Source organism: Elephas maximus, chromosome 19, assembly GCF_024166365.1.
Source record: "Elephas maximus indicus isolate mEleMax1 chromosome 19, mEleMax1 primary haplotype, whole genome shotgun sequence".
NCBI lineage: Eukaryota > Metazoa > Chordata > Mammalia > Proboscidea > Elephantidae > Elephas > Elephas maximus.
In genome coordinates this window covers 45,334,365-45,349,747 of record NC_064837.1, presented here as the reverse complement: position 1 = coordinate 45,349,747, position 15,383 = coordinate 45,334,365, and the positions used below count along the sequence as shown (strand labels likewise).

At 41.3% G+C, this 15,383-nt stretch overlaps 1 protein-coding gene across 1 annotated transcript in view; it reads right to left on the bottom strand.

Moving 5' to 3' along the window:
* SKAP1 (src kinase associated phosphoprotein 1) overlaps nt 1-15,383 on the bottom strand; it is a 298,649-nt gene that overhangs the window by 29,850 nt on the left and 253,416 nt on the right. The window contains exons 7-10 of the mRNA XM_049861482.1: nt 14,323-14,447; nt 11,486-11,549; nt 9,420-9,611; nt 710-760 (exon numbers count right to left, since the gene is read on the bottom strand). Coding sequence (XP_049717439.1) covers nt 710-760; nt 9,420-9,611; nt 11,486-11,549; nt 14,323-14,447 — 432 coding nt within the window. The remainder of the gene's footprint in view (nt 1-709; nt 761-9,419; nt 9,612-11,485; nt 11,550-14,322; nt 14,448-15,383) is intronic.

The following is a 15,383-nucleotide window of genomic DNA, read 5'->3' as shown; positions in this document are numbered from 1 at the left end:
TGAATGTCCTTGAGATGACCCCTGCAATGCACTACATTCCTCCACTGTCAACGATGGAATAGGTCCTTGGTGGGTTTCCTACTACTTAAGGACTTTAGAGGGGCATCTGACCTTAGAAATGATGGGCTCACTAACAGCCTGAAGCATGGTTAACAGTCTGGGATGAGTAAGATGTAATTTTGTATTCAACAAACCTGTTACATATTTATTTCCAAATGTGCCTGGAATCAAACCAGGCCATCAGAAGTCAGCATCACCAAGCCACTCTATCGTTCACCCCATGTTCACTTTTCAGATCTGACACATTTCCATTCCCCTCTCAACCTGCAATCTCCGGGTCTCTCAGAGAGGAGACATTTCCATTCTTTGCATTCTCAATCCTCTGATCTCTTAGAGATGAGGCAATTCTATTTTCACTGAACTGATTTAAGAAATACTGATAGGAAAAAATAAATATCTGGTTTGGTTGCTCCCTCTCTAGGATAAATCTTAGCTGTTCTGGGAACATTAATTAACATGAATGGGTAGCTGCTGTCAAAAGTAAGATATTTCCCTATCCAGGCATCTTACTTGGGGCTTTTGGGGTCGATACATCAGTACCCTCTTTATTAGCATGTCTGGCGATGCCTTAGCCTTGGGGACAAGGGCTCTCTCCAGTTGGAAGTCTGAATGTCTTAGCCAGTTCCTGTCGTTTTTAAAGCTCTCATACCTCCTTTTTGTCGAGTGCCACTCCCATCGTCGCCCAGATCATGGTCTTCATCTGAGGGAATAAAATGATCACCATTAGCAGTTAGTTGTGGAAATCTCATGTTCTTTACACTGATGGGTCTCCCTTCCCTAACAGAGCTAGTCACAATCTCTTCTTCAAGGAAAGTGTAATTACCATGTTCTTTTTTTTTTTTTCATGATCTTTCACCTTCATACTGCCCCTCTTCTCCTGTTCCCGTTCATTCATTCACAAACATTTTTAAGTGGTTACGATATGCAAGGCACTGACTGCACCAAGATGGGGATGCAGAGACTGGCAGTCTCTGCCCTTGTGGAACTTCTAATCGATTGGATTATTTAGGTGCCTATCACTAGACAGCTCTCTTAATCCTTTTCCTCAAAACCCTATTTCTCTTCCCCTTCTGGATTCTCTTCAAAATTCATTATTTCCATGAAAGCATCCTTTCTGGTTTCAGGCACTCCAGAGTTAGCGTGTATATGTGTGTTTTATGTGAAATGCATATTTAAACCTCTGTGATTAATTAGCCCTTAATGTATCAATCTTTGTTCAGCTGTAGCTGAGGGTAGTCATGTACATAATTTTATGTTCCCAGTACTTGGGGGCTTGAGCTATCTTTTTACTATTGTTATTCAGCCTGCCTGCTTCATTAGAGTGTAAGCTCCTGAGGGCAGTTGGAATGGTCTCTTAATTAATTGCTATAAGTACACTATGGGTTCTAAGTCAAGGCTATTGTCTAACCCCTAACAGTTTAGGGGTTATATGGAAAAGTCACAACATGATTGGCCTAAGTTTCTTACCCTCACTAACCTGTTTTATCTCAGACTTCATGTTACCTGATAAAATGGAAATTGGGCCTTTATAAAGAAAGCATGAGTACCAGAATATCTGGCTATCTCATATGTAGAAAAAATGAACAAAAATACGCTCACCATTCTCCTTTTCACCACCATCACCCACCACACACACACACGCGCACACACACACACACACACTTATACAGTGGATGGGGCATAATAAGCACATCTTGAGGGCTGAATACTCAGTTTCTTCTGCCTATATATATATATTTTATATATATGTATATATTTTTTTCTTTCTGGGTCTTAGGGCACATGCCTGTCTTGCTTCCCCATAGCTATGGCACTAAACTGAACTTCTGAGGAGATGGCCTGGGCTCATTCCCTTTTTTTTTAAATGTAAGGTTCATAGGGCAGTATGAGGTCTGGTGTGTGAGACTGGGGCAAATAAATTCCAAGCTCACAGGTAAGAAGAAACAGCATGGAAATATGTCAGAACACTAAATTCCAAGCTCATAGGTAAGAAGAAACAGCATGGAAATATGTTAGAACATTAAAGAAGTAAATGATTTCATATAAAAAAATGACACAGTTCCCTGCAAAAATAAAAATTAAGGGATTCATACTTGGGAAATAAGTTGCCTGTTAACAAGATAAAAGAAAATATACTTGCCCTGTAAGACGCTTTGGGAAATGGAGTACTTTGACTCATCTCTTATATCTATGGATGACCTAGCAGCAGAGAACTTCCCACTTACTACCTGTGGTGTGTCCTCCCCGCTCCCCACCATCAAGAATAAAGCTGTGAGATAATGGAGGAGTGAAATCAAATCTAGGAAATAGATCACATTGAAATAAATCACATTAAACATTATTCTTTGCACATTCTCTTCTCATTACTTGTCCACTTCCTTCCTTCCTCTGCTGTGATGCCTTTCCTTTTTGACGTGGGACTAATCTCACAGGGTTGAAAACACTAAAATAAGAGTTGGTACAGCCTCAGTTTTAGAGAGACCCAATTTGAAGAGAGAACAGCTCTTTTGCTGATATCAAACAACTCAGTCACGAGAACCAATAATTTGCTGGGCTTAGGCACTTTTGCAGAGAGAGTTTATTCTACCTCTGCTCTCTGTGCGCAGCTGTCTCTTCCTCCCAATTCTAATCAATGTAAATTGGGTCAGATCTCCACTGTGAATTACAAATTGGATCCGAAGTTGGAGGGTCACTGTGCCTGCTACTCCACCTCCTTCCCACTACCATTAGCTGGGAAGCTACACCAAAGATCTTTTCTAAATAAATCAGACTTTATTGTAAAACTCAGCCACTGACAAGACATAACCTCATTAGCATTGATTTTAAAATAAATTATTGAAAGTGGCTTGCCTGCTCTTTGCATTTGTAAAATAGGAGAATGTAAATGTATTTGCAATGATAAAAAGGAAAACCCAAACTTGATTCCTTTATCCATTCGGGCAACAGCACTTAATCTGGTCATGATACAAAAATGGAAAGGAAAAAAAAATCTATTTTATGCAGTTTAATTCCAGACCAGATACTCTGATTTCCATTGTGCCTTTGGAGTCATCTAAAGAGAAAGCAGAACACTGGCCACAGATCTTATAGATCATTCGCCACCATTACTAAGCTCTGTTGTGATGGATGTGAACTGGGGAGCGCCGGTCCCCACATCTAACTTTGTCCTTCCTGGGTGGCTGAAGGTGTGCGCGAGGCAAGAAGCCTTGCTACTGACATGAGAGGCTGGGTGCTGTGTCTCTAGGACCCTTGAAAAACTGAGTATGGGGCACCATCACCTAGGAAAGGGTATACAAGCCGGCTTCCATAGCCAGCTATGAAAGGCACACCCTCCAGCACCTTCTAAGCTTCAAAGGGCACAGTACAAATAGAAAAGCATACAATTTACCTCAGATCCTTCAATGAAACCACATTCGTATCTTCCAAATTCCACAAAGGCAAGACAACTGATGATATGGCGATAGAAAAAAATCTTTTTGTTCACAAAAGGGAGCGGGTAAAACAATTAAATGCCCTGTTCCTATTAATCTGTGAGGTTTTTAATTTTAAAGAGATTATTCTGAAAAATATTTATTTTAGGCAAAAGAGCTTGTTGGTTTTCTTTATAAGAACATTATTAGGCATTTTTAGCATTACATCTACTGAAATACATCTTCATTTAAGACAGAATGACAATTTATGTGCTAGCTCAACTTTAAACAGTAATAGATTATAATGGTCCTTGCTTCTAACAGGGCATATGGGACCCCAACCTTACATAGGTTTTAAACAAATTAATCTCTAAAGATTACTGTCCACTTATTACATTAAATGCTCTACTTGATTCCCAAATATCTCATCTCAATTGGGAAAACAGTTGAGGAAGATTCTGTTAATTGTGCGAACACGGAAGAGAACCACGGGGCATCACAAATGAGAATCAGTATCCAGAGAGTCGGTTTCAATCAACACTCTTGGCACGATGTCAGGGACACTAATGAGAGGCTGAGAGGAACAGGACATTGAATCTACCTCTGAGGGACAGAGAGGAGCCAGCTTCCCATGACACCTGGCTCCTTTCTGAAGTGCTGCTCTGACATCCCTCTGACACCAGCTAAACCTATGCACAGACTCATATTCTACTGTGATTAGATCAGAAAGAGGGCAAAATCATTCCCTCAAACAACGCAAAGTCACAAAACCTTAAAAAACACTAAATATATCAAAGTGCAACCAGATGTCACGGTACTCTGGTGACAGATGCAACAGAATTAAAGTGCAAAGTGAAGATGCAGAAACTGGCTAGGAAACCATTCCGTGGCACGGCACAGCGACGTTATAAATCTCACGGATGCCATGGCACCTCTTCAGGCAACATGGAAAACAACGAGCAAGGTGCTAATAACACCCTTCGTTCTCTGTTGTGTACTTGCTAATCTCATCTGTACTTCAAAATATTTGTATCCTATCTCCATGGTATGGTTGTGATGTGTATTAAACTTCATTTGTGCTAACTGCAACACTTGAAACATGCCACTTTAATTCCACAAACAATAATTAAACCAGTAATCAGGCGCCAGTTCCTGGTGGGGACCCCATGCGTATCAGAGTAGAACTGTGCTCCACAGGGTTTTCAATGGTTGATTTTTCAAAAGCAGATCACCAGGCCTTTCTTCCAAGGTGCTTCTGGGTAGACTTGAACGTCCAACCTTTCGGGTAGCAGCAGAGCACGTTAACTGTTTGTACCACTCCAAATAATAATTAGGTACCTACTGACTGAAGGGGACAGACCTGAACACAAATAACCTTGGTAAGCGTTAATACAAAGCTTAGTTCCAGTGAAGTATCTAGGAGGGTATCACAGAAGAGACACGTTCAAGCAGAACGTGTGGGATTTCGTGGGCTGAGATTAGGGGAACAGTATTCCCGGTGGAGCCCTGGTGGTACAGTGGTTAAGACCTTGGCTGCTAGCCAAAAGGTCAGCAGTTCAAATTCATCAGGTGCTCCTTGGAAACCCTATGGGGCAGTTCTACTCTGTCCTATAGGGTCCGTATGAGTCAGAACTGGCTTGATGGCAATGGGATAGGGTTTTTTTTTTTTTAAATCCTAGGTAGGAGACACAGCATGAATCCACTTTAGAGGTTGGCCAAGCAGCAGTACCATGTGGCTGGGGTCCAGTGTGCATGGAAGTGAGAGGGAGCAAAGGTCAGAAAGCTCCCATTGGAGTGTTACTTTTCTATGAAACTGGAAACTGCTTTCTTCATAAGCTTTGCATTTTTGTTGTCTGCTCCTTTTTTTTTTTTTTCTGTAGACCACGTCAGCTGTACAGTGGGAAAAATAATTCCACAGCATGTTTATTTCCATTTGACTCAAATTAAACCAAACCAAACCATAGTTATATACTTTATTATAAGGCAGTCTGGTTTCAAGGTCTGTAATAACGCTGTTGGGCATGTGGGCAGCACTGGAATGTGCACAGAAATTCCTAGGGAGGGACCTTCATCCCTTTTTCTTTTTGCTCTCCTGTAATCTCCACAGAACGCAGCTGGATTCTGCTGCCATTGCAGCTGCTGCAAGGCCCAAGTTAGAGCTCTTCAACGGTCTCAGGCGCCTTGCTAGATTCCAGTCTTGAGGTCCCAGACAGGGAAAAACCTGATAAAAGCTGGCCTTTTATGGAATTCTGAATCATGAAATGACTTGTGCTGGCCTGTAAAATAACTTCAAGGGGGTGAGGAAGGGCTCAGAAAAGCCTCCAATTTTCTCCGTATTGCTTTAGCATTTCTTTGTGGTAGTTCTCCGTAGTTTAATCTACCGCAAATGAGATCTTAAAAATCAAGGGCCCCCATATGCTCAGCACGGATGTTCAAATATCCTACCAGATGCCAACCTTGAAACCATTTTGTCCAGGACTAACATTTCTGTGGACTAGCTACAAGCCAAAAGAGCTCTGGTTTTTCCTCATGGGCAGGAGAAGGCTAGCCCCGTAGCAAATGCTAATTACTCCATGATTAATGTGACACAGTATGTTTAATTTGATGACCCACACATTATCTTGATTAGGAAAAAAAATTTTTTTATTGATTTGATATGTGTTACAGGCACTTTTCCCTCTACTAGGAAGCCCTACTAAATTATACGCAGGAATAGACCTCACTTAGGTGGCCCTCCTCATAGAGATAGCCAGGGCTTGTGTAGGCCCTGTCCCAAGGAAGAAGGATTAGCAGGACCATCAATGTTAAATAGTCTCCGCAAAGCACATTTACCTGTTATAATGAAACAAACGTTAGAGGCCCAAGTCATTTGACTGTTGATGGGTATGCAATGTTAGCACAATCCAACAGTACCATCGGCTGTCCCTCCACCCAGCACCTGGACTCGCAGTAAAAATGGGCCTGAGCAGAAGGTGCGCCCCACATTCCATCTGCTCAGGATTTTCAATTTCACCTGCTTCATATACGTAAAAAAAAAAAAAAATTTTTTTTTTTTTTTTTTCATATACGTAGCTGAAAATGTTCAACTGGACTGTCTCAGGTCTGGTCGGGAGGGCCGGGGTTCTGGCCATCCCCTAACTCTTTCAGGAGGTAACATTTCCTGTTCAACCACTACCAAATTAACAATGGAGCCCTGGTGGCGCAGTGGTTAAGAGCTCAGCTGCTAACCAAAAGGTCGGCAGTTCGAATCCATGAGCCACTCCTTGGAAACCTTATGGGGCAGTACTCTGTCCAACAGGGTCACCAGCATTTACTGAGTACTCACTGTATGCCAGAGCATTATTCTAAGTGCTTTTCACGCTTCAGTTCTAGGCTCCTCACAGCATCCCTCTAAGGTAGCTATTATTATTACTCCCACTTTACAGGTGGGAAAATCAGACAAAGAGAGAGCAAATAACTTGCTCAGTCTCAAGAGTAGTGCATGACAGAGCAGATTCATTCTGCCTTAGACCCAGCACTTTTACCTGTGATCCATGCTCTCACCTGTTGCTACTCGGTAAGGGGTCCTGTGAGTTGGGGGCAAAGGGAGAGATGTTAGGTCCCTTTATATTCTCTCTCAGTTCCTCTAAGACCTGTGGTGGGCACATGTAAAACTCGAAAAGCAATTTCAGAAGAAACAAGCTGAGTGGAGTAGATGGAGATGAGTGATAAAGACTTGTGGCTGAAATATTCATATCATAATTAAATGCCAATATCTCCCAGCTCTGACGCTCACTCTAAAAGCTGTGATGGATAGAGGCTTTTAGGGAAGAACCTGTGGGCTGGGTACAGCATTGTCCTTTGGAAACTTAGAGGCAGGGTAGCCACAGTTTCGTTAACTTGCAGAAAGAGGCCCTGGTTTTCTTACTGTGTGACCTTCCTTACTGCCAATGGACAGCTGTTGTGGACACAGGGTAAGTGGCTTTCCTCAAGAAAGCCTTTGGGTCCACTCCAACATCCAAACTGGTGTGAATTTCTGAGGAACACTCTGATGCCCTCCTTCAGTGCTGCACTGGCTAAGGGTAGTTTAGGAGATGGGAGGAGGATGGTTGTTAAGCCAATCATACATACACTGTTCCCACCTGGGATAAGGTGATGGTTCCCAAACTCTTCCTTTCTGAGGTCTCTTTCCCTTTACCCTCCTTTTGCTCTGCGTCTCTGAGGATCAGCACCCCTTTGAGAACTAAACATGGTGAATGAAAAGGCCTTTCAGGTTCAGTGAGGTTTCCCCAGAGCACTCTTCCACAGCTGTAACCCAAAGTGGATTGTCACCTGAATACTTCCCCAAGCCTGGGCAGGAGAGAGCGGAATGAGAGCTTACTAGGAAGATGCTGGCCAAGCGGGGGAGTGCATCCCCTTTTAGAGAGTGTTGTGAATTTGATCCATTTCTGCACCCTGCTGTTGCAATGGAGCAGACTGTGAAAGGGAAGATTCTCAGAGGAGCTGTGTTTTAATGTAGCAATTTGATTCAATTTTCCACTCTATAAAATTACCCATCACTGCTCGTTGCTTTCTAACAGACACCTTCACTCTTAATTTAACAATCCTATCGAATTCTGCCAGGGAAATTGGAAAAATTTATCACCTGTGAAATTTTATTTTCCTTTGGTTGTATCTGTTTTTGTAAAACTTCATTAACGACGATGACTTGCTGAGGAAATTATCATTTTTTTTTTAACTTCAGACACAAGAAATGGCTCGACCTCAACCAAGATATCATTTGCATAATAAAACACAACAAAAAAGGCTGGGCAAGTCGGAACTGGAAGAGGCTGGAAGTGCTAGGAGAAGAAGCAGGCTCTCCTTGGTTGTTGGGTGGGTGGTGGCTGGAGGCTCCGGCAGGGAGGACATGTGTGGCCATAGGAAGGTACTCTGCTTCTTGACTCAGGAAGCAATCACATGGCTTCTCCCCTAGGGAAGAGACTAAGTGCACCTCTGAGAGGGTTGGAGACTCTCCTTAGGAAGGCTTGAAATGACAGTTACTTACTGATGATGCTTTTTAGCAAACAGCCCTCTCTTCAGGGGCTTCAGTGTTGGATTCACCTTAGTTCCTAAGTTCACCTGGGATTGAGGTTTTTTAAATTGCTATAAATTTCGGCTTAACTTGAATTTCTCAGCAGAGCATTGAACTCCTGGCAAATTTCCACAGGAATGATCTTTCCGAATGGACTTGAGGATTCAGTTTTCCTGAGGTTTAACTACCTCACAGTTAAAAGGCTCAGGCTTTGCTTTTCCACAGTTTGACCCCCACTGTTCACCAGCTGCTGTTATCCCCACAAGGAGTGGCTACGCAGAAGCAGTGGTGACTATACATTTTTTGAGATACCAGTTATTCCGTCTCTGGAAAAAAGAAATATATTCAGTAGACCTGCTGTTGTGGTGGGCAGAGAGAACATGTTCGGCTCATTTTTAAGAGAGATGATTTGATTCGTGGTATATCTGAACAACGTTGTGCTCTACCAGGGTTTTATTGTATTACTAAAAAGGCTTGTCAGCATTTATGTATATTCCTATGGACTTCTGATATCCTTCATAGTTTTGAGGCAACTTTCCATTATTCTCACAATTGCACAGACAAGATGTTGAAACTAGAGAGTTTGGATGACTCAGCCCAAACTCACCGTAAACCTATGAAATCCAACATGATTCCTTAACCTTGTCCACATATGTAAGAACTTACTCTGCATGGCACAGATGAGACACCCATTGCTCAAATTCTTCCTGCTCCCAGAGCAAGGGAGACCTTCTACACTAGGAATCCTGGAAGTTCCCCTGAAGCTCCCTACATTATCTTCCTCAGAAGGCGAAGCTTAGATTTGGCTTCCTCTGGAGTTTTCAAAGTTATATTCTTCTACCAGGTCAAGAGTTTCTGAAACTAGCAGAAGACAATTAGAAGATAAAATTTCTCACCTGGTAAGACTTCATAAATATCTTCTTCCTCTTCCTCCTCTGCAGACTCTTTTAACCCCACACTCCCAGGCAAGATCATGGGTCTGCATTGGGAACCAGAATTTGGGGCGTCAAAACCATCGATATCGTCATACATCTCTTCTTCCTCCTCCTCCTCCTCTTCTTCACATGGAATGGTTAAGGAGCTCAGATCTGCCAGGGCAAAGATAAGAATGAATCAAGATAGAGAGAAAGAAAAGAAGAAGGCAGGGAAGAGAAGAGGGAGAAGGAGGAGGAGGGACGAGAATAAAACACATCAAAAGAAAATGAAACACTAGGTTAAGTGCTGTTATTTCTAATGCGGGCCTTCGTGGCAGGAAATCTACAGAAAAGGCCAGACTAGCACTGCATCAGGTTTAAGCCATCAACATAAATCCTTTCTTGCAATAAAACTTGATCAAGACGAAGGAGCCCTGAAAAGTATGGGTATGTGAATGAGAACATGAGGTGCAAGGGAGAAAATAGGCCAGAAAAGGAAATGCCAATGTGCCATGCACTGCTTGTCAAGTAGAAAACTGGAACAGTGAGTGATGGCCTGTGGGTCTCCAGGGCGCAGAGCTGTGGGAAGCATGGTGGCTGTCAGAAGCCCATCTCCTCAACGATCTCACTGCAGAGTTTCATACAAGTTTGTTTGTGAAGAGAAAAATGGGCAAAAGTAGAAGGAGAAAAGGAAGCTGGGTATGGAAAAACAGAACAGTAATACAAGACCAAATGGAATAGCTGAACGAGGTAGTTACAATGTCCTTTTGCAACTGTACAGTCTGGCTGACCTTAAAGTGGGTCACTGCTTAGAGGATGCTGAGCCATTACAGCACTGGGGAGCACCAGGGAAGGGGAGGGAGATTGGTTTTTGATTTTAATGGGGAACTGGGAAGGTTCATTCTCTGACATGCAGTACAGAGTACTCTCTGAAACTCTGCTGAGGGGCCCCCACAGGATGGGCAAGTGCAGTCAGCATACTCTGGGGAAGGAAAGGATGTAGAGCCAGCCAACACTCATTTCAAAATACAATAAAACTGTTTGGCTTGATTAGGCTTTTAATAAAGATTCTGCAACATTTTCATCTGAATTCTGATGCCATTTCATATGAGGAAAGGACCAAAGATACATCTGTGGCTTAAACTATATCTTATTATTTTGTTTGTTTAAAAATAAAATGGGATGAATAATTTCTTCAATGTGGGATTCTGAAAGTACCACAGGGTACAGCTCAATAAAGCTGCTTTGAGTTTTATTGAGGTTTACACACTTAGGGGTATATTACACGCATAAATCCAAGGCACCTAGATGAGAGTGTACCCTGTAGTCTTGCCATCAATGTTCATGTTTGCCTAGTTCCAGTCCATTATACGTGACGCTCTTGGTAGATGCAATAGTTTGTTTTTGTGATAGCAAAAACATAACTGAGTAAAATAGGCAATTCTTGTAATTAAAGCTCTGATGTTTCCTTTTTAATCCACTGTCATTGCTATACCTGCAGACTGGCCAGCAGAGGGTACTCTAAGAGCAGTCATTTAAAATTGTCAGGCAGGACTCTTCCCACCTCAAAGCAAGGAACATTTTCTTATAGGTTGGGAACAACAATTCGTTTTTTATATCCACTGTCTCTGAAGACCATTGAAATTAACTTATATTTTTCCTTCCCACCAAGACTAAAACAAGATGATTTTGGACCTAAATTGCAACTAGATGGCTTTAAGTTTGATATCATGAATTTGCTTTCCAGGATATAAGGGGTTGGGAGACAATGAATTAGGCTGAAGTGGTTTTCAGAATCTTTTAGCGATTACAAATATTATAGTCTTGCCTGTAGGTAGGTGGATGAGCTAGAATGATATCAGAGGTCATCTGCAAGTTGATGATTCAGACATGATACTATTCATTGTTATAATACAGGAAATATGGTAGGGAATGCGGAAGGGAGAGAGGGCAGAAAAATATGTACTAAAGCCTGTAAAGCATATTTATGCAATATAACTTCAACTGCAAATCCACTCAAGAATTATTCTTATAATAATGACACTTACCCTTTAGCAAGAAGCTTATTTGATCCACCCAGTCTCTGGCTTCAGCTGGATTAGAAGCTGTAAACTAGAAAAAATTAGCAAGTTAATTTATTATCATCACTAAAATTTCCATGAATCCTGATAAGGAGGCTTAAGGGAAGGAAGATGAGAGTTGAGTTTCAGAATCAAATTTAAAGCTTAAGGTTCTCTACCTGCTTAATATTTAGAAAAAAAGACCAAATACCTCCCTTGAAAATGATTTTTTTCCTTCAGCAATTTTGTACACCCAGAGATGACAACTATTTAAGTTACACGATATCCAGACATTCATGTCTGTGTGCATTAATTTATTTGATCATCCATTCATTCATCAGGCATTTATCTGAGAAAGTTTTACAGAAACAACAACAACAAAAAAACCAAACCAAAGTTCCTGACTTCAAAGAAAAACACATCAGTTATAGAGACAACACACATACATGAAATGGGAACACTACAAAGTAGGTGCATTTGATAATAACTGGATGTTGAAAGGAGACAGGAAACACTTAAACTGTAGCCTAGAGTAAGTCAGGGAGGCTGTTGAAGTAATATCGTTTTGGTTAGATTTTAAAAGAACTGGTGGAAACTGACTGGTGAAAAGAATTGGATATTTCAGGTAGGGAGAACCATGTGCAAAGGAATAAGAATGAGAACATCATGTATGGGGCAGGTAGGCAGATCTGCTTGACTAGAGAATAATAACAGAAGAAGCTGGAGAGTTGAGGGTCACAGAATAGTTGACAGAAGGGCTCTGAATACTAGGACTTCAGACTTAAAATGTAGTCAACAGGAAGCCACTGTAAATTCCAGTGCAAGGAGTGGGGGATTATTCCAGCATTCATGGGTGGAAGAGATTGGAACAGGAAGAAATTGGAGACAGAAGACTGACTAGAAGGCTGTTTAACTAGTCCTCTGGGTGAAGGGATAGGGACTTAACTACTGTGATGGCTGTGGGAATAAATAAGATGAGAAAGATCCAAAGGCTATTGCAGAGGAAGAATCTACAGACCATGGTAATGATTTGGATTCAATGGGCCAAAGAAAAGAAGAAGTAAACAAACTCTACATTTTGATTCACAAAACAGGCCAGTCAAGCATCAACCCTTAGTTATGCTTTTACTTTAAATGAATCAACTTGAAACGACTGTTACTAAAAAACATCTTTATCATCTGGCCATCAGGGTAAGATAAAGATACACGCTGTATATGAAACCTAGCTTCCTGCTTAATACTTATTAATACACACTGTCATTCTTCATTTTTTACAAACACATTTCTATAAAAAATTCCTTGAAAATTAGCTTATGCTTGTCATATAAACTTTTATCTGGATGAGGCACCACCGGAATTTAATAATAAAAATAAGTTAGCAACATGCCCAGCGTATACACCTATATTACAAAAACCAAACCAAACCAAACCCAGTGCTGTCAAGTCGATTCCGACTCATAGCGACCCTACAGGACAGAGTAGAACTGCCCCACAGAGTTTCCAAGGAGTGCCTGGTGTATTCGAACAGCCGATCTTTGGTTAGCAGCTGTAGCACTTAACCACTACGCCACCAGGGCTTCTGACCTATATTATAGACATCTATTTTTTATAAAGGACTCTAGAAAAGTTAAAAAAAATTTATAATTGCTTAACGAAGACCCAGGTCATTTTATTAGAATAAGGGCTAAAATACTGTAGAAACATAAAAGGATGCATGCTGAGAAAAATCTGAAGCATACAAAGGGGTACTTGAGTGGTTAATGTTAATTAATCTTACCATGGTTTTCATAGTTAGCTAAACATTTTCTAAACTGCTTTCATAAAATTGTGCTAAGCCAAAAATTACCACCAGGCAGAAAAGAACATGTACACACACATATATATGTAAAATATATTTTTGGTGAAAATCATTATATTCATACAGTCAGAAATTTTTATTATTTTAATTAATTTAAAAATAGGTAATAAATATATGAGGTAAAGATTCAAAATAGATAAAACTGAATACAGTGAGGAACAAGACTTCCCTTCCTCATCTCCCCCCTTCTAGGTCCTCAGTTACCACTGTTACTACTCAGTAACCATCGTCATCAATATCTTAGAAATCCTTCCAGAGAAATACAACGCATCTACACATAAATAGATACAGGAAGGTTATTTTGGATGACAAGATGAATAAAAAGCCAAACCAAACTCATTGCCGTGGAGCCAAATTCTGACTCATAGCAACCCTATAAGACAGAGAACTACCCCATAGGGCTTCCAAGGCTGTAAATCTTTACAGAAGCAGACTGCTACATCTTTCTCTCATGGAGCTGCTGGTGGGTTCGAACTGCTGACCTTTTGGTTAGCAGGTGAGCACTTAACCACTGTGCCACCAGGGCTCCTTAACAAGATGAAGATGGGAAAATGAATTATTTTGTACTCTACAGTTAGATTTTTCTTTTTCTGGGTTTCATGGAAGGAAGTGCAGATGATTAGTTGAAAAATAAAGAGAATGGGAATTAAAGCCATGAAATTAGAGATGCTGAATAAAAATAAAGAATTGGATCCTGTGTTGTAACAGACAAGAATCTCACCTATGGGGTGAGAATGAGAAGGGGAGGGAGGATGGGACGGAAGCCAAGCAAAGTCAGTATCTAGGATGAGAGTAGCAACAGGGAGGAGAAGAAGGGCATGTCATAGCAAAGGTGAGGGCATGTCAAGCAAGAGGGTCTTCACTGGTAAGAAATGAGCAGGTAAGAAAGAAAGAATGGAACTCAGCATAGCAGCCACGGCTCACACGCAACATTAATGAAGATCACCATCTCCTCACTTCATCCTACCTCATAGCTGCGCCTATCCTGTGAGGTCAGTTCAAAGCAGGATTCTTTCTTGGAATCTCTTCGAACGTGGGGGGCCATCCGTACACTGTAGCCCTTAATGAGAAAGGTCCCTTTGGGCTGCTTGCCTGCAAAACAGGAAATCGCCCTGTATCCCTAGAGAGATGCAACTGCCAAGGGAAGGCATCTTCTCTGGTATGTAAAATACAAGCACAGAAACAGCTGTCACAACCCTCAGGAACCACAACCGTCAAGGAAAGGTTATTAGGGAAGCTTAGAAGAGGCTACTGTGACAGCAAGGCAGATATCACTGCCAAGCTAGGGAAATGTAACATGAAAGGTTATTTTGCCAAAAGAGTACAACAGAGACAGAGAATTTATTAGAATGTTAAGAGATCTATAATAACAAAGGAAGAAATTATTACAGCCAGGAGAGTGTGGCTGTTAACGTGAGGCTCTTGAAAGCTATTACGGAGCTGAAGTGTTATTATCAGGGCCAGCAGAGCTCCCATTCAAGGGGAGGGACAGGAGCATTGGAAGTTCCCGGGATCCCCCTATTCCCTATGTGGCATTTGGGCTATACTGCTCCCCCTTCCCCTGCCAGTCAGGTGGGAATTTACACTAGAAGGAGTATAGTTAAAAATTCCGTATTTTATCCTCCTTTCAAGAGGTCAAGTTGGGAAGTACCAGAGTTCTGTTGAGTATCATTAGATGATGAGGAAGGAGATAAAATGAAAAAGACTCTAAGTGAAGGAAAGGAGAGAGTTCTCTGCTGTCACCCCTTAAAAAATAAGAAACAGGAAAAGAGGAGGTAGTTCTCAAGGATTTGGGGTCCTCATTGTGTGATTTAGGCAGCAGAACGAATAAAGGATAGGAATCACAATGTCGGGGTGATACTCTGTGCCCTATCATGAGGAATGGATTGTTTAATAAATGCTTTTTGAGAACGATGATAAGGATGGCAGTGGAATTACAATATTTAAAAAAAAAAGAAGAAAGAAAAAGGCTCTGTCTTCACCTGGTTGAGCTGAAAGAAATACACAAATGCTCTATACCTAGTAAGA